Source organism: Scardinius erythrophthalmus (genome assembly GCF_964197995.2).
Source record: "Scardinius erythrophthalmus genome assembly, chromosome: 8".
Taxonomy (NCBI): domain Eukaryota; kingdom Metazoa; phylum Chordata; class Actinopteri; order Cypriniformes; family Leuciscidae; genus Scardinius; species Scardinius erythrophthalmus.
The window spans coordinates 5,283,345-5,303,760 of NC_138228.1; the positions used below are offsets into that span (position 1 = coordinate 5,283,345).

Sequence of the window (20,416 nt, forward strand, 5' to 3'; positions counted from 1 at the left end):
TGAGTGAGTGCTAGTGGGGGAGTGTGTATCTGTGTGTGTGTTTGTTTCTCTTTTAAGACTCTTATCTCGCATAGATAGGGGTCTATTGAAGCCGAATGACGGTTCTGGTGGAGAAGTAATGGCTGATTTTAGGGGCAGGAGTGACCAGTTAATACAGGCTGATATGTGGCAGCCAGATTTATTGCACAAAATAAACTCTTGACTCTCAGGTCTGGATTTCCCTGACTAGTCTATACTTGTTTCTGTGGACATCTCACTTGGGAAACTCCATACCACAGCATGAAGATGACAAGAACACACAAACAAGCTTTATCCATGTGGCTGAATGACTCAGTGTTGCATAAGTGCAGCAGAACTGCAGGTTCGTGCAACGAATGTGTTCTCCACTGAACCAACAGGAGGAGGAGGAGGAGGAGGAAACGTGCCAGAGAAACACAAATAAAAAGAGCGAGATAGAGATAAAAGTTTAGATTGACGTAGTTTGCCACGCTGGCTCTGAAACACGATCATCCAGCAATAACAGTCTTTATCAGGCCGTATCGCGCAGCCGAGCCAATAGCAGCTCCCCTGTCCTTTCCAGGTGAGACTGTTGGGAAACATTAGGAAACGCAGCGGCAGGACGTTTGAAGCCTTTGTAAATATTTGCTGGCTGTCGATTTAACAGGTTTGTTGTATAAAAGCCATGCTCAAGTTGCGTTTCGAGTTGAGAGATAAGCGCGTACGCGGAGGAGAAAAAGGAAAGAAGTCAGTCTGTGTCCAGAAGAAAAGCCTCTCTATATCCTATCATACACAAACCTCAGCGGGCCACACAAAAGCAAGCTGTGAGCTGCCGGAAGCCAGCGTGAGGAAACTCAGCTGTGACTAGTGTGTAGTAGGAAACCAGTTGAAAGCAAGATGGCAGCCGTATCACTTACAAGTGGAAACAGCAGGTGGTATATTTATACATCAAGACTTTCACAGTTATTATTAGTGATTACTGCAGTGAGAAATGCAAATGTGCTTCCGTTATTCGCACTAAGCTATGCAATGCACTTTTGCAAATAATAGAGTCAGAATGAGTAAGTGTCGTATTTCAGGTTCTTGATCTTTTCCTTTTTACAGACACTGCGCTGTTGCAAACACTCACCCGATTTAACCACAAGTTTCTGATCATGTTTTCAGTTGTTCCACTAGATTTCACGTGGAATCCCTTTTCTAGAAAGAACTCTTTAGATCAACTTAGGTCTTATGCCATGTTGGAATTACCGTAATTGTGCTTGTAAAAAGCTTTCACGTTCTTGTAGAACTTTTAATCAAAACTATTTTATTTTATGAAAGCTCTGACTTGTACCACCTGACCACTGCAACACGATGCTGAAACCTTCAAAATGGCAACGACTTCATTAAAATGATATAATTCCGATAATAGACTACTGTTAATAATGCAAGAACAATCTTAAAATGAACAAAAGACACAATAGAGTGTATTGTATCGAGCACAGAGTTGAATGTCCTGCTAAATAAGGCATTTGCAAAGCCTTTTTATAATGCAATGCCTTTTTTACAATGACTGTTGCTTGTTGTATTTACAACCACTACTCACATTTACTTCAGAAAAAATTAAATAACTCCATGAATGCACTGAGACTGTCATCTTTGGATGTGAACCACTGATGGCACTTTCGTCATCCCGTTTCCCAATAAGGCAAGCGCCTTGGGAGTCGTGAAGTGTTTATGCAACCGTGCATGAGAGTGTGTGTCAGCTCAAAGCTCTGGAAAAGATGAGTGCTTCACAAGAGTGTGACATCACTCTGCACTTGCCAACAAGGTGCCAACTCCTCCACTGAAGGACCATGATAATCTAAGCGGCCCGCAGCACATGACCGATAACTGAAGGCTCCAGTTGGTCATTGTGCTCAAAAATGGTGGTGTTTTTGAGTCTACGGGCCAGATGAGGCGTGAAATACATCATAAAGTCCCACGTTGGCCTCTCAGATCAGACCTCAAGGCCTGTTCACCGCCTCTTAGGAAGGAGGCACAAGTTTATCCAGTGGTCTCTTATTCCTCCCCTTCTTCTCCCTCTTCCTTTCCCTCTCTCAGGGCCTGCCTTCGCCTGCCCCCTTCCTCTTTCTCTCTCTCTCTCTCTCTAACATTGGGTCTCTTTGACTGAAAAGGTCTGGAACAGATTAGGAGCAGAGCTGCAGCATCGAGAGGCCTGGCACCGTCTCAAGTCCATCTAGATGTGCAGCTGAGAACAGTTCTGCCTGCGCTGGGCCTCACGCGGGCTGGGAAGGGGGGGGGGTTAGACAGAACGAGAGAATGGCCAGACTTTAGTTCTCAGTTAAAGGAGTACAATCCTACTCTACTCCCTGCTCGAATTACCCAAGTGTCTCCAATGGTGAGCGGAGACCCAGACTGGACATGTCAGGTTAGCAACATACTTAATCGTTATTTGAGGTTCAATTGGTGCAAGAGAAGGAGCCAACGTTCTTCTAACTCATTAAAGTTGCATTTTTGACGCCGGTGGGATTAAGTTCGTCCAAACGTCTGCAGTCCAGCAACCTCAATGAGAGGAATCGAGGGATTAAAACACAAACACAAAGGTTATAAAAATATGCCAACGCAAGCAGTTACATAAAACCGCACGGGAACGCCCAAACATTCTAAACTTGTGGCAAGGAATGAGTTAACCACGTCGTCTACCCCTCTCGCCGTTCTCCCCCTCACATTACGTCTGTAATTCAGAGGCCCACCAGGCTTGTCCGCTGAACACTTATAAATCTTCAAAGGGCTTCACCCACCAGAGCCGACCCCCCTCCCTTTTTGTCTTTCGCTCTTTCTCTCTCTCTCTCTCCTGCCTGACCCAGCCCTTCACAGACTTCTTACCACTTTACCCACGACCACTTGCACGTTTGGTGTATGTTTGCACACAAAAACCCATTTTGTAGATGCGGCTTTCGGTCAAAAATGGGGCAAAAACATTCTTGTTCATACATGAGGGAGATAGTGAGATAGTATCCCAGGGGAAAACTCCTTTGGGATGAAGCAAAAGCACCTCAAGCGTGCGTAACTCAAAGTGACATAAGTAGAAGCCTTCATCTCTTTGTGAGCCTTGCGTGCTCATAGAAAGAGATTAAAGAGAGGGACTGAAAGGGGTAGAAAAAGGACAAACATCTTAGTCTGACAACCTTTCGGTGAACCATTTATCTTGACAGCAAAAACAGATGATTAGATTAATGTGACTATTCCACTGCTTAGATATGTTTCATCGCCTCTGCGTATGGATTATGGATGCATATCTGAACGGGGGGTTTAGGGAACGGCATAATCAGATGCAGTTTGAACTAGTTTGCGTGTTTGTGTGCGAGTAAAGGGATCACATAGCAGACTCTTGAGTGTGGAGCAGTTTTGGCTAACCTCAGTATGAGTCACAGGAAGCAGGAATACTCTGTGAATAGTGTGCGACAAAAACGCATACACACTCTCACTCACGTTCATACACACACATTGTCAGAGAGCAGTCATCTACACTCGGTCTGTAATCAGCATAATAATAATAATAAAGCAATAAGCAACAGTTATAGTGATTTTACCACGGTGGAAGTGTGTTCTCAGGACTTTGAGCGCCTAACACCCCTTATCAATGATGAAACCACTGCAATGATCGACCTCAGGTATAGTGATAGATGATTTTCTTTTTACAGATAAACCGAAATTAAAGTTGTCATTGAACCGAAAACCGAAACTAAAAATAATGTTTCAGTAATTAACTTTAGCAATTAACTTTAAAACTCAGTATGCTGCTCAGGGTGTTTGGTTTACAGCTGATAAAACTATAATAGTAAAGTTCTTCGGCAGCAAGCTGCCTCTTGATATTTTACCTGAACAAATTGTACATTTTGTTATCCTAGTTTCATTTTTGGCTACGTGCATCCCATATTGCTGACGTGTTTATCTGTTGTAGCTTATCTAAGTTGTTTGCACAACATGCCATTGAGGACGTGCTAACTGTTTTGGTCAATGCAAAACCATTTAGTCAAAACTGATTTTTTTATTTTGCAGTTTAAGCTGAATATTTTCGCTTGCCGAAACATCAATGCTTCACTACTCAGGTGGCTTATTCTTTTATAAAATGGCGACAAGAGCAGCATGATAAGAGACCAATAGATCAATCAAAAGTACAATTAATAAATTTTGATTATTATAAACTTTTAGGATTTAAAGCTCACCGTAACGCGGGTCGAGTCGTGGGTCCAGCCAAGAGGTGGTTTTGTTTTTGTGATTGATGTAGTAGATCTCTCCTTCTGAGGTAATAGCTTGCTCCCAGCCTTCAGGAAGAGGTCCTGAGAGAGAACAGTCAGGGTACAGTGAATTATCCAGTACTAACTGAAATTCTTATGTTAGTAATTTGTTTGGCCACAATCCACATTTTTCATTCCACATTTTCCCCAGTGTTAACGTTCTTCATCCAAGTAAATAGTACATGAGCTACTGCCTACATACTGTAGAAACTATGAAGGAGGCATTGCCAAGATGGCTGCTGAGTTAACTGCCTTGCCTGGACTTTGATTGCACATCCCTTATTTGTCTGATTTGGTGGTTTCAGTTTCCAATAGCAGAATTTTATGAACTTGTTAGTGCGTCCACCTCCCATGCCCAAAGCACCGGTTTGAATCCCGCTCGGAGCGGGGCGAGTAGAACCGGAGGGGTAACATTGGTGCCGTGACCCGAATGGGCGTAAGGTTTAGGGGGGTAACGGAGGCCAGCTAGTTATAGTTATGCGAGTAAGCCTCACTCCCCTGGACTAAAGAGGTGCACTGGCTGGAGACTGCCGGTCCCATGCCGGAAACTAGGGATGCTCCAATGGATCGGCCGCAGATTGGTATCGGCCTATAATCACATTCTGTGACTCGATTGGTAGTCGTTTAACTTGGCTGATCTCACGAACCGATCCCAATTTGATGACGTCAAACTTTAGCGCCGCAGTCACCTGTCATGTTCTAATGAAATATCACAGTCCAACGAACCTGATTCGCTGCCTCTGTCATCTGCTCTCTGTGTCGGGGCTCAAGAAGCTCCTCCACTTACACACACACACTTACACACATACACACACACACAGCGACAGGGAAACTGAGCGTGTGTGATTACCTGCATCTGTCCTTCTTCAGGTCAAGCCATATATTCATGAAAAAAAAAATCAGTTTGCCATCAGTTGTCAGAAGATGAAAGCGATATCTTTGTCGTAGTATCCTTTCAATACTTAAGGGGATTTCCCATGACTGGCATCAGCGCTGTTCAATGCATTGAATAAATGCCATTGATCTCTATGAAGTGAAACATCCGCTTCAGCGTTACCCAGGTGATGCGTTACCCGTCAAGTGAGCCTCATAAGCACTCAAAGTTAAATTAATCTCAACACCAAGTTGACCTAGAATGAATGGTTTAACAATGACTCGCTCATAAAAGACAGTCCCTTGCCCTGCTGGTGTAACACTGTAACTGCACTGACTGACAGCCTGCAATTAGGTTCAGTTTTAAAGTCTTGTAGGCTCTTTAATAAGCCAAATGGATAGTGTTTTGCATAAGCGCTGTTTTTAAAGACCTATTAAAATGTTCATTGTAAAATAAACATTTGTTGTGCTTATTTATGTGATTTTCAATTAAAACAACAATCACAACATTACTGTAAATAATATAACCAAAGCAACATCTGTGGTATTACTTTATCAGTCAACAGCGAGCTTTCATATTAATTATATAAAGCTTGAATAATCGGGATTGACCGATCATAATGAAAAGTCATATTGGCTACAAAAAAATCCTGATCGGAGCATCCCTACCGGAAACGCCGGTTCGAACCCCACTTATTACATATAAGCATGATAGATAAGGAAAAGACAAGACTACCATGTTATAGAGTGCAACAGTCAGGTTCAGAAAAGTAAAAATCCCATTAATTTTCTCCAGAGGGGAATACATTTTTTGCACTCTAGTTTCCAGGACCAAACAATATATCGTACTTTGTAATCCAAAGAATGACATTAAAGTGTGAGGGGAATGCCCTAAAACACTGAAAGGGACCGGTCTTGTCGCAGATCCTGTTGAACCTCCCATAAGCTGACTCCAGGTCTGACCCTGGTCACTATTGTATCTCCAACCAGACATGTCTACCTTACTGTCAACTGCCATTCACATGCATTCATTTGCGTTTGTCTGCACTGATAAGATTTCTTCGTTTGCTGAGGTAGAGGCAGGGTTGGGTGTAAACAGAGACTGCTACACCCGTAGAATTAGCATGAGAATGCTGGGACTGAGAGTGTAGTTTTAAATATGAAATGAGTGTCTGGAGCTGCTGACCTGAGGCAGGGTTCATGATGTTCTGTTGCTGGACAGGCACTGGGCTGGGCGGGGCGGCCTGGTTCATCTGAAGGAGGGCCTTGCGCGGGTCCTGCCAGGTGGTCGTCTGGTCATGATGGCTATGGGGACACACAGATGTACATTAAAAAGACTATTAAGCATAACTATGGTGGCTGAGTTGTGAATCCTAATGGCTGGACATATTGGGCCAAAACAAAACTGCTAACTTTAAATTAGGGCCACAGAATAAAAAAATATATATATTTAAAAATGAATAACTAATATTATTATACCTCTATAAGTGATTACATTTGCTCTTGTTCTAGGCTGCATACATCTATAATATTTAAATACTTATTTTGATATGCACATTTTTAACCTCTTTTCTGCCAATATATAATGTATTATTTTGTACGCAATAAAAAAATACAAAAATACAATTATGAAATTATTATAAAATATATCATAATACTTAATATTAATAAAATGTATATTACAATTTGTATTATAATTTTCTATGGGTTTGCATATACACACAGAAACACATTTTTGACCGCTTTTCCACCAGTAAATATAAAATAATATAATAAGTTTAGCTACACTGAATACAATTAAAAGTAGATTATTTAACATATGGACTGATTATTTATTAAATGTGTTTCTAATCATGGCATTGCTTTTCTTATGTTGCCCAAAATGTTGTCTAGGTAGGCAGCACCCTAGGTTTTAAAATACAGCCGATAACAATGTATAGATTTATGAGAATATAAGGCATGTTAACAAAGGTGCGTCAAGGGCAGTGTACTACCATATAAACAACTGTTATATATCCCACACTGGTTTATTTGATCCAAACCCGAGTGCTCAGATAAAACTCCCGGCAAGTGGAACTTTTAAAAGATCTTTGTAAACACCTGAACACCGATCCATTTGGACAGCATCTCAGCCCTTTAATCTGTATAAGCAAAAGCGAGCAAGAACCAAACATCTCCGAAGCCTCCTGCAAGCAAGTGTAAATGATGGTCTGTCCTGTTAGCAATGAAATAGCCAATCATTTCGTCTGCGCCGTCTGCTAAAAATAGGCTCTTATGAAAGTTTATTTCGTAAACTTTACAATTGCCACCCACTCTTGTGTCAGACCTGCTGATGTATTGCTGTGTAGGAGGGGGCGTGGATAACGGTGAACTTCGACCCAGTTTACATGTGATTTGCCTGCGTGCAGTGGACTGAACTGGTGTCATCTGTGAATGAAGTCAGCGATTACTGTGTAAGGTCAGTGATGAATAACACGGTTTACTGGAAAACAAATCAATGAGTCTAAAAGGAGACACTGAAGCTAAACTTACACCCTTCTGTTTATTCAGATCTTAGACAGCAGGGTGGCAGTGAGAGAAGAGTTGCTTGACACAGTGTTGTTTTCTCTTTCACTGCAGTTTATCACTTAAAGGTTAAGCAGTCTATGCTGGAAAACAGGGGGGCTTTTGGGCCTAAATCTCAACATGAATAGTCATTGAAATGACCAAAAGAAACTATTCGCCTACGATTCCAACATTGCTGTGCTTTCTAGCGCACTATCACAGAACATTTCACATGATCTAATCTCACAGCTTCCTTGAGATCAAACCTGACAACCCTTTTCCTTCCTAAACACTAGCTGCTAATCTTTACACTTTCTTTTAAACAAAAGAAGTTTTCCAAGAAAATGCTTTTGGTGTCCTGAAGGCACATGCACGCAATTTACGAGCAGTGTTTGAGATGGAGTGGGTGGTTCAAAAGACCCACGCTTGGATGTGACGCAAGTTCTGTCAGGTCTACGCAACTACAGACAGTGCGGATTATGCGCTTTAGTTTATACCTCAAAATATTGCTGTAGGTAAACACTACTGAAAGAAGCAGTTTTATGCAACTTCAGGACAAATCAGGCGGTTGCGAAACGCTAATGAACACTAATGAAAACGGGCAGCAACACTTGGTGTTAGAGGCATTTCTAATGATGGCTTTGTTTGGGCTTGTTGCTCGATTAAGATGTAGAGCTAACAGGAAAAGGCCCCTCTTTTTCCCGCTCCCACTCTTTCTTTCTCTCTCTCTCTCTCTCTCTCTCAGGCGAAGGCCTGTACATTCAGGCAGGGTCAGTCATGGGTCTCCTCCCAGGAGGTTTCTTTCTCTCCCTGCCTGTTCCAACACACTGAAGTGTCAGGCTCTTTAACAATCTGGCGCCAGTTTTACAAAGCTTTCACCTGCTGGACAAAAGCTCAGACCAAGCTACGACCCAAAACCCTAAATGCTATTCACTTGTCCCTCTTTTCCCCCCAGCTCTGCTCTCTTTCCCCCTATTTAAGACAGGTTTTGTCGCTGAAAACGTGAGATTTGCATGTATTGAACTTGACTAGACTAAAGACGAATAAATCCATTTCAAGATTATTGGCATCAGCCGATAAACATGTTTGATTTGCCAATAAACAAGTTTCGCTGCCTCCTAAATCTACTGACAGCCTTGTCAATAAGTGAAAAACAATGTTGTTTTAACGTGCATTTTTTGTGTGAATTTTACATAAACATTCTGAAAAAATGTGTTTATTTTTAAGCAAATTAATGTACACGTCACTGACATAACATAATTGCATTATACAACTCTAATATAGAGTCGTCAATCAGTATTTTAAATTGCAATGATTGCAGTGATACATTTCAAAATGACTTAAATTTTTTTAAAAAAACATTATAAAATGTCTTTACTTTTACTTTTGAATTGAATGCATTTTTTTTACAACAAAAAAAACCTTACCCCAAACCTTTGAAAAGTAAATGTACATTTATAATACATAGGCATCAGTATATTTATAATATACTGGCATTAATACATTTCTAATATTGCAAATTGCCATTATATTGACCACTCTGACCCATTGCTACTGGCAGCAGCCTTTGAAAAACCCATTTTGTTTGGCCAATAGTCTTGATAGATTGGCGGCTGACCACTAGTCTACTGGAAGAGAGACCGCATAGAAAACTAAATTAATTTTGAAACTTTCCAACCGGTTTTGTTTGCAATACAAAATTTGCAAGACTCTTTCTTTCCCATCATACACACTCCTGTGACAATTTTTTCCTGCCGTCACTTTCTCTTCGCCTCTAATTAGTCACTATTCCGCCATCACTGCCTTATGAGAAAGGGAGGGAGCAAGAATAACAAAAAGAGGAGAGAGAGAAAGAGAGAGACTGACTCAGCACTTCACCACCCCCTCTTCTCTAAGCTCCCTCTTGTTTATGCTTTACTGATCAAAGGAACTGACAAAAACTGCCCCTCTCCCACCCACCTACCAGTAAGCCACCCTACCCCCAACCCACACACACACACACACACACACACACACACACACACACTCCAGGAAAACAGCCCGGGCCACAGCAGACGAGGAACAGGGGCCTCTTCAGGAGGGTCACAGGGGAGGGCCGAATGACCGTCAAACAAAAAGAAAAGGCCACAGAGGAGGAAAAAACGAGCGCGGAAGCAATCCCTCAGAACTCCATTGGCTGTGTGGATTGCTGTGGTCCTGTTACACTTTATGTCACCCCAATCCTCCCCCTCCTATTGCTGCTGGAAACTATGACAGAGACACAGGGAGAGTGAGGGAGGGAGAGGCGGTGAGAGTTAATTTTAATTGGAGCACAGGATGTCGAGTATGAAGATCTCTTGAGTTTCAGGCGCAGGCGCACACACTCACACAGGTGAGCTTTATTAGCCCCGAACGCTATGCCCACACGGTGCCCTTTCAAGGCAAAACAATGACGCTTATGTTTAATTCAGTGGCAAAAATATCCAGACCAATAATTATCGACCGCAACAAACACAAACGACAGATTAGTTACAACGTGCTGACAACGCTTCATATGCAAGAAATCTGCAAACAAACTTCAGACAAACAGAATTCAAGCTAAAAGTTTAAAACATATAGGCAACTTTTGACCAACATAGTGCAATATAAATACATATTTGTATTCATTAGAGGATTGCATTCTTGGTGAAGGGATCTCTTAGAAAGCAGTGAGTTGCCTACCTTCTGAACAGACTTCAGGTCTGTGATGCTGCTCTCTGTATAGGGACCTCACTAGCTTTTGGAACAGAGCAAATGTGTTTTTGTAGTCAAAAGCACACAATCCAGTCTGGGTCAGAGCCCTACCATTGCGTCACTCTTGAGCGTCTGCTCATGCAATGTTCTCTTTGCATTTCCAGCAGACACACCAACACACTTCAAAATTCACAAATCAGCCAGGCTGACTTCCCTTTACTCAGCGGGAAAGTACCGGGAAAATGGGAGGACAGTCAAAAAGCAGCCAAAAGTAACAATAATGGTGAAATCCATATGCATATAATACTTAAACTGTTATTTATTCATAATGCCAACATGCCTGCAGTTAATGAATTGAAGGTGTGTTCACATTTGCCGAAGTTTTCGAGTGAATCCAGCCATTCCAACTGGGAGTTGTGTGTGAGGGTGAAAAGTTTACCACTATCGACTTTTGACAGTCCTAATCTCAAAGGGTAATGGGCTTTGTTTTGCACACAAAAGTTTGGAATGTTATAATGTAATTATCATGACCTTGGAAAAAAGGTCCATTATAATGAAATTAATGACCTGAAAAAAGGCCCATTATAATGAAATTATAATGACCTGAAATTTCGCTATTGTAACTGCACCATTAGAGACAATCATAATGCCAGTACATTCAACTCAACTTTACCTAGCTAACCCGCAATCAATCAATGACCACTTCAGATAACTGATCAGTGCAGTGTAATGAGGCTGACTGCACATTCACACCAAACAACTAACACCAATGGCAACGGTCTCCTAAACTCCCACAGGAAAGCATCATCGCTGTCACGGCTCCTGCTCTGGGCCACCAGCTGAGAGGCGTTATTGAGGATTATGGGGCTAGAGATGGAGACAAAAGCATAGACAGGATAGACGACCGCTCGATGAGACCCCCACAAACACCCTCCAGAGCTTCAAACATCAGATTCAGCCAGACGACTGCAAACCTTCACTACTTCCATCACAGACTAAGCACTGAAAAGACAGACTGGGGGAATGACAAACAGACAAAGAGAGGTCTACAACCCTGGGACCAGGCTTTTGCTTTATAGCCAAAAGACTAGGAGAGCGGAGGAGGGATTCTGGCACTCAAATCACATTGAGCCATGACCACACAGGAATCACTCCATGACACTAAAGGAGACAGTGCCCTATAGAAGCTCACTTCCTAATTTCCTCTCCAGCTGTTATCAGTGCTCATGAAACCAGAGAGCGCTGGAGGAGGAGGTGGTGGAGAGGGGAGGTTAGCGAACTCACGGCACTGGGCATAGACCCACCCAAGCGCTCAACATGATTGATGGCCCAATTATCAGAGCCCTGTTTATTGTGCTGCAGTTATTTATAACACAGCAGAGCTTAAGGTGCAGCGATGAATGCTTCTCACAGTCGCACTCAACTTCACCAGCACTGAATGTTTTCCACTTTGCCTAAGAAATAACAAATATTGACCTAAAAATATGAGCGTATACTGGATGAGCTGTTTTCACAATAGTGCCAAGATTGCATTCCCTATTCTCGCAAAATTTGCATTCTACTTACTTTCACAGGAGAATTCACTAGTGAAGGCACATTTCTGATAAAACACAACTTATATTCACACTTGACATGTTAGGTTTGATTAAAACGAACCCTGGTGTGAATGTGATTGCTTTGTTAATGCGGTTCATTTGAATACGTGTGAACGCTTCTGGGGGAAATATGAACACAAGACACAACACGGACCAAAGACATGTACACGAATCAAAAACAGGTCATGTCACAAGATGCGACCCTAAAAAGGACAGAATGCTCAAGCATATCTGTTTTTCCTCATGATGTTGCCCATCACAGTTCAGTACAGGCATCAGAACCACGTCTCCTCGCAGCAGATTTTCGTTTGTGTGTGTGACGGAGGGATTGCTGACGCTGTTTTGATTCCTTTACACATTTTATAAGCTCTTCACGAGTTCTCAGCTGGTCAGAATACCATCATATGTAGGGTGAGCGCATTTAGCCCAGAACACAGCATTGTTTTGGATGTTCGGTAAGTCGCGAAAAATACCTAATAAAAGCTGACCAATCAGGTTGTGAACATATCCCTATATGCCTTTAGGTATGGTATCTTTAGGTCCTGTGTTAAAATGCAAATGTAAACGCTAAGTGGACCAGGAGTAAAAGTTTTTTTGTTTTTTTACAATACAAACAAAACATTTATCCAATTATCTATCTTAGGGCAAGCTGTATAATGGTTATACTTCCAAAATGGTGTAATATTTATTGTTTTTAAAAAGAAAATCAAAATGTTCTTCTATTGTAGATGTTCATTTTTGTTTATTACTTCAGCTTGAGGGTCAAATCGAGATAAACTTCAGTTGTAATCGACAGGATGGCACAGATGCTGTCGATAAAGCTTAAGTTAAGTTGTTTTTTAACTTGAATATTCTTTTAAACTATTGGTCTATGAATATTTGGTTTTTTTGTGAGTAGGGTCAATACGGAATTCATTTCTCACTAAAATAATTTAGTACTTCTAAACTACTCCTACACTACAACCGTGTCAGATCCTCACAAAGACTCTGTACATTAGCTTAGCATAACACACAGTCTCTAATGAAGCCACAGAGAGGCAGCCATTATGAATGACTGAATGCTGCTAGTCAGGACAGAAAGAGGACATCAGACCTCAGTCAACTCTCCATTTCTCCCTCGCGGCAGAGCGAGCAAGCGTGCATCAGGACGGGTGGATGAGTGACTCGGCTTCCGTCAGCAGGACATCATCAGGAGAGATTATTGAGCGACCTGCTGACCTCTGGCCGGATTTAAGTTCCTCTTTGAAGGAGGGCTCATATCACAGAGACCAGCGGACAAAGCAGCGAGTTAACAGAGTCAAAGAGAGAACGAGAGAGAGATGCTAGAGAGAAACTTGGGTAAAGGTTATGAAGTTCTCAAACAATTGTAGGCAAGCTATACTTTAAAGGTGCAGTAAGCGATTTCAGAGAAACACTGCTGATAACTGAAATCAACCCAAACAAACACACCCTTCCCTTCATTGCTCCTCCCTCAAAATGCACGAAAACGCAATGCAAAAGGGGATGTCTCCTTATAGTAGAAGCGAAGCAAAATAAAGCTTTGCGAAAAATAAAGCGAAGATAACGAAACGATCGACATGGAAGAACAAAAAAATTTACATACAAACCAGACAAACAATGGCACTCAAAACTGTCCTGTTACTATAGATAACATTACAAAAACAGCATATCTTGGGTTCTGTGAAACAGCAAATGCAATGTTGCGTACGGAGCAGAAACAACGCAACCATGCCGTCCAGGGATGGAAATTAGCACCTGCCACCAGCCAAATGCGGGTGATTTTGTGTTGTGGCGGGTAAACTCGCTTCACCTACCGGCCACCGTGGCGGGTAAATAAAAATAGCATACTGTTTCACACAGACGGCGGACACTTTTAGAGGAGGCACACTTTAAAAAAAAAAATGTGGCGTTACATCGCAGGCGTTAAGAGCTGGTAAAGAGGTCTGCAGAGAAAACATCTTTGCATTAACTTAACATTGAAATCACTCGCGCCTGACGCGCTATTCGCAAACGCTATTCGGGAACGCGACGGTGGAGCGTTTTTAAGATTTCCACTCTGAAGGGTGGTTTCACTTTTTTGCGTTTTTAAGCCCCAAAAACGCCGTCGCCGTCTAAACGAAAGGCACATCTGATAAAATATTTTTTACGTTTTCACCCGCGAGCGTTCTCGTGTAAACAGGGCCTAATAGTTTCATTGTTGGGACTAAAAAACGTAAAACTGGAAGCCATAAAATACCACGAATCATCCAAATGCCACATCCAGGTAAAAAAGAGAAATATACATATATAAGAGAGAAAGAGTGTATAAGAGAGAAATAGAAAATGTCAGTATTTCATTGAGACTTGAGATTAAATAAACTGCTTAAAGGGATACTCCACTTTAAAATGAAAATTCTGTCATCATATATTCACCCTCATGTTGTTTCAAACCTGTATGAATTTCTTTCTTCTGCTGAACATTTAGAAGAATGTCAGTAACCAGACAGTTTCTGGTCTCATTGACTTCCATGGTGTATTTTTTTCCTACTATTGAAGTCAATGAGACCAGAAACTGTCTGGTTACTGACATTCTTCTAAATATCTTCCTTTCTGTTCAGCAGAAGAAAGAAATTCATACAGGTTTAAAACAACATGAGGGTGAGTATATGATGACAGAATTTTCATTTTTAAGTGGTATTAATTTTCACATGCAGTTACACATTGTCGGTTAAAAATAAGAAAGTGGCTGGTAAAAACATTGAGTGGCTGGTAGATTTTGAAAACCACCAGCCACAGTGGCCGGTGGACAAAAAAGTTAATTTCCATCCCTGATGCCGTCCACTTTCAGGCCTTCCCCTTTGGTCTCCAGAATGGGAAAGCTTTCTAATATTAACGCGGGTCCTAAAGCTCTTGCCTGATCATAACCCTTCTTTGTCCAGTGATATTCTTTTTAACTTTTCTCTTTTGTAATGTCTCTCAGCCATCTCTCTTTCTACAGTCTTTCTTCAAACCTCCCTCCTGCTCACTCACTCTCTCTCCTCCCCCATCATGAGTGGGCACGCCCCTTACTGCTGATTGGCTCACTCTCTCCTCCCCCATCATGAGTGGACACGCCCCCTACTGCTGATTAGCTCACTCTCTCTTCTCCCCATCATGAGTGGACACGCCCCCTACCACTGATTGGCTTACTCTCCTCCCCCATCATGAGTGGACACGCCCCCTACTGCTGATTGGCTTACTCACTCTCCTCCCCCATCATGAGTGGAAATTTTACATTCTTTGTCCTTTTTGTGCATCAAAGAAATGATATACCATTAACGAGAAACCAAGAACCAAAACACCGTAAAACTGAATGTGACATTTAACATTTGCTGTGCTGTTTGGTAAATGTAAAGAGTGTTTTGACCGAGTCGCTGGTCTGAATACATAGGCAGGGGTTCTTCTCAAGGCAGTTTGTTCCGCAGTGACAGTAGGAGCATTGATGTCTGGGGCAAAGGTGTTACATCAGGACTGGGTAAACACTGGTCTGGCTAACTCTGCCATCTATATGTACACACACACACATACACATATACACAGACACAGACACAGACACACACACACACACACACACACACACACACACACACACACACGACACTTAAACAGGAAAGGGGCTTGTTTGTGTGTGGTCAATAAAGCCCAAGCTTGACAAACACACATTTGCTCAGAGTAAATGCTTCACACTAGATGAGCTGAGAAATGAATCCACTCTGACCTGGGAAACTAAACATTACAAAAACGAGGCCACTAAATCTATGACTTAAAGCAGTATCTAAATGAGTCTGCGCTTCACGTGACGGAGTACAATTAGTTCAGAAGTCAATTTAGGCTCAAATGTTAATTATAAGTGTAATCTTGTGATTTTAATATCTAAAATTAGGTGGCATACTTCATCTCATTTGTTTAGACAGTCATTTTATTAATAACCTGATGGACACAAACCAAAAGTATTCAATTATTACTATAACAGCTGAATTAAGCACAAAGGCTCAAAATAATAAAACTATCATTTTAAAATGGATTGTTCAGACTCTGAATTCTGAGTCACGCTTGTCGTAAAACAGTTAAATATTACTATTAATTATTATTATTAGTAAAATATTTAAATATAAAATAAAGGTAAATATGATTCGTGACTCGTTTGAGACACTGTATTGTATATCTTTGTTGCTCCCACATCAAAACAACATTAAGCAGTCCTGTCTACTGATATCTACTGCAGTACGACATATTAACAGTATAACAAAATTTCTCCCGTCCGTCACACAGTATTTACCAGCATTATACCGTCCAACTCTAGGAGATAGGCCTATAAAAAGGCCTTGATCATGCATGAAACAAAAGTATGATTGTGGTCTGGGTTTGTGGGAAGGACAGCCTCTCCGTGTGATGTTGATCACATTTGCAATAGCAAACTTTCACTCCCTTCACCCGTCCTCCACACAAATGTGCTACAAATGGAGCTAGGAAGAGAGGCCTGTCCCAGATGGCTAAACCGTTAGCCATCAAAGAGACGGCCAAAAGCAGTACATAACATGCCTGCTACAAACTCACACATACAAGGGTGCAAGTCAACACAGCGTGATTCACACCGAGCCTCCCGTTGAACGGATTTAAACACAGACAGGAGTGGCGGAAGATAAAGTTAAAATCACATGAACACAAAACTCCTCACAATCCCGCCACGTCTATATTTTGCCCGTAACACCCCAATGAACCGTTTCGAAATTGAGACGGATGTGAATTTAGCCTATACATCCTTTCAGAGAAGGGGGGAAAAGGCAGAAAAGCAAATATTTTCCCAACTGGCCAGAGAAAATGGAGTTTGAGTGTCTGAGGAAAATCCAAAAGAAAACAGGCCACCCCAGAAGACTGCAGCACTCAATAACAAAGACTGTCTAAGCTAGCAGTGTGTGTTTGGACATGTAACGCTTCCAGGAGCACACATTTTACTACAGTACTGCTAAAGCTAGGACAAAAGACTGTGTGCGTGTCGCCTGCTCATAATACACATGCTTTCTTAAAAAAACTTTGCTGTTTGTTTCCATTGGAGCACTGATATAAAAATTCTGGTCAATAGTCAAGTCAAGTCACCTTTATTTATATAGCGCTTTATACAATATGGATTGCTATAAAGCAGCTTTACAGCGATAACAGGAAAATGATTCAGTGAAGTGGAGTTCATTAAGCAGAAAATAGTGCCACTGCATCACAGATTTTAATAGAAAACCATCGTTTTAAATACTAATAACATTTCACAATATTAACGTTTTTTCTGTATTTTTGATCAAATAAATGCAGGCTTGAAGACTTCTTTTAAAAACACAATTTTAAGTTAGTTGTGATTAGTCATTTTGACAGCACTAGTATTCTCATGTTATGGCCAACATTAAAATTACATACTATTTCATCATAATAAAAGTAAACTAAAACTTAAATAATGTGAATTTAGGGATCACAAAACTAATAATTTTGAGATTAACTAAAGACTAAATTTAAGTGTTTTTCCATTATTAGTGCTTTTAAATATTGAGTGTTAGATGTCAGCAAAGGTAAACCAAATGTAAAAATAAAGGTACTGAGCATGCACAATGAACTACATATTAAAAAACAACCTCTAAAATCATCCAGTAACCAAAATAATAATGATATATTGTGCATCTCTAACTGTGTTTACATGGGATTTAGCAAGTTACAGCCATCAACCACAAGTAATAAAAGAGTCCTAATGAAATACATTCAAGGGAAGCCCTGCGATCATGTGCTCTTGTGTTTTTCCAGTTTGTCAAATCATGCTCACCTCCTTCCCAAAAAAAAGAAAAAAAAAGAAAGGAAAAACCCTCCATGGTGGGAGCAGACAGCAGGAAGGAAACAAGGGGGCCATTTTTAGTTTACAGAGCTTGAGGCCACACTGTGGTAGAGTAAGTTGCAAAAACCAAACAGCGCTCATTAAATCACTTAACACCACACATTTACTATCACCACCACCAGGTCCCCTCACACTCTAATGACGGGTCACGTCCTTTAACTCCTAACAAATGGTAAATCTTTTCAAAATTCACCTTATCCGCCATATTTCGCCAAATATCTACACAAGAAAGACGTTTGCAACAAGTCTAAATGCATGTATGCGCAACTTTTGCCTTCAGGAAAGACTGAGACGCACCTTTGTATAGTAATTGAAAGCAGCATGTTTTAAAGCGGGTGGAGGGGTAACAGGGGTTCCCATCAGAGGGTCTAATCCCCGTGATAGCAGGGGTCCACATCCCTGAGGGCCCTTCTCGGCTAGGGCCGCCCGCCCGTGGGCTGAATCCCCCCACTGATTCCTGGCTTTAATAAGACAACGGAAACACTGATTAGCCCCTCTATTTGGCCACATTCTCCAAATTAGAACCCTTCATTAGTTTATGACCCTGGTCTCAGTGTTAATGCCCTGTGAACTTAACCCACCCCCCCCCCCTCCTCCTCCTGGGGTCCCAAAAAACAGGCAGGCGAGAACCAAACAAGATGACCCTCAACCGCCCTGAGCCCCCCTTCCCCACGGTCCGAGTCTATTATAAATGAAAGCTCACAGTAAACTGTTGGAGAAAAAGGGAAAGAGAGGAGAGGTCAACACATCATGTTGACCTTTCCCACTTCTGTCTTCCACAGGGTTAATAATGAAAGCGGGAAGACAAGAGGGAAAAACAGGAGATAGAGACCAACCTCAAAGAAAAAAAAAAAAAAAACTAGGCTATAACTTTTTAACCTGTGAAACAAGAGTTGCAAAGAATCAGGGTAAATGATCTGTAAATATCATAAATAATATAATTTGCCAGAAGATTAAATAAAATGCACTGCTGACTGGAATGACAATTGTTATCGAGCTGACAACACTCAACAATGTACCATATTTCCCAGAAATATTTCTTATCATCTGAATCAGGCAGTGACTTTATTACAAAACGACAAATAATGCAATATAATGCAATTAATGTCACGCACTTAAAATGTGCATTGCATAGTTTCCGTAATGGGTTTAGGCTTGGCGTTTATAATTAATGTTATTTATAGTGAATGCAACTATAATTTATGTTTGTTTTAACTTGTTTTCCAGAAAATAAAGTACATTCTTAAAAATAAAGGTTCTTTATCGGCATTGATGGTTCCATGAAGAACCTTTAAAGGAACACTCCACCGTTTTTTGAAATAGGGCTTATTCACCTTCTTTCCTACATTTAGATAGGTGGGCAAATGCATTTTTGTCTCAGTGCATGCATTGTTTTAGTTTGACAGGGTCGGCGCTAGCTTAGCTTAGCATAATGAATGGAATCCTTTGTTGCCAGCTAGCATGTCCTGAGTAAAAGTGATATAAAAAAAAAAAAAAAAACCCACCTAATTACTTCTTGTGGCCTGCGTATTCACAACAAGTACAAATTGCGATGCAGATTAACACTACAGTACGTGATTTCCTATGCAGATATTGACTTGGGACTATATTAGGGGGAAGCACAGGCGAAGCACATCTACTTGGGCACAGAGATATCACGCCCAAGTAGCAGTGCTTCGCCTGTGCTTCCCCCTAATATAGTCCTTAATATATAAGTCAATATCTGCCTAGGAAATCGCCTAGTGTTAATCTGCATCGCTATTTATACTTGTTGTAAATACGCAGGCCACAAGAAGTAATTAGGTGTTTTTTTTTTATTGTTTATATCAATTTTACTCAGGACATGCTAGCTGGCAACAAAGGATTCCATTCATTATGCTAAGCTAAGCTAGCGCCGACCCTGTCAAACTAAAACAATGCATGCACTAAGACAAAAATGCATTTGCCCACCTATCTAAATGTAGGAAAGAAGGTGAATAAGCCCTATTTCAAAAAACGGTGGAGTGTTCCTTTAACATCCATGGAACCTTTCAATTCCAGAAAAGGTTCTTTAGATTATTAAAATGTTCTTCACACTAAGAAAAACTGTTCATTTAAAGGTTCTTTGTAGAACCTAAAATGGTTCTTCAATGGCATCACTGTGAAAAAAAAACCCTTTTAGGACCTTTATTTACTTTTTTTGGAATTCTCAGGAAGCTCAACAACAACCATCTGGAAGCGCCACAGAACTTGTTCCCTATAATCCCGGGCTTTTGAGGCGGCAGTGAAACGGTCTTCAAATGACTGGGTGTTGCAGGTTGATTACGACTTCTGATAGCTTTGTGCTTCCTGTCATTTTCGTCCCGTTATCAAAGTGTCACGGGACACCACTGAGGCCTGAGCAAAGGCTGAACTAAATATAGAAGGACAAAAAGGTTACAGTGTAACCGTTCACGGCTAAAATCTAACTAGCTTTAATGCGATAGATCTTTTACTGTATGTTCAGAGTCACTCAATCTTGTTTGTTTGTCTATATCTGACCG

General features: G+C 41.1%; 1 protein-coding gene across 2 annotated transcripts in view; it reads right to left on the minus strand.

Annotated features, from left to right (window-relative positions):
* Positions 1-20,416, minus strand: part of yap1 (Yes1 associated transcriptional regulator) — a 36,476-nt gene that overhangs the window by 8,651 nt on the left and 7,409 nt on the right. The window contains exons 3-4 of one of the 2 annotated variants that reach the window (XM_081372804.1): positions 6,340-6,458; positions 4,209-4,322 (exon numbers count right to left, since the gene is read on the minus strand). In XM_081372804.1, the coding sequence (XP_081228930.1) occupies positions 4,209-4,322; positions 6,340-6,458 (233 nt within the window). The remainder of the gene's footprint in view (positions 1-4,208; positions 4,323-6,339; positions 6,459-20,416) is intronic. The other variant, XM_081372805.1, reaches the window with a different exon arrangement.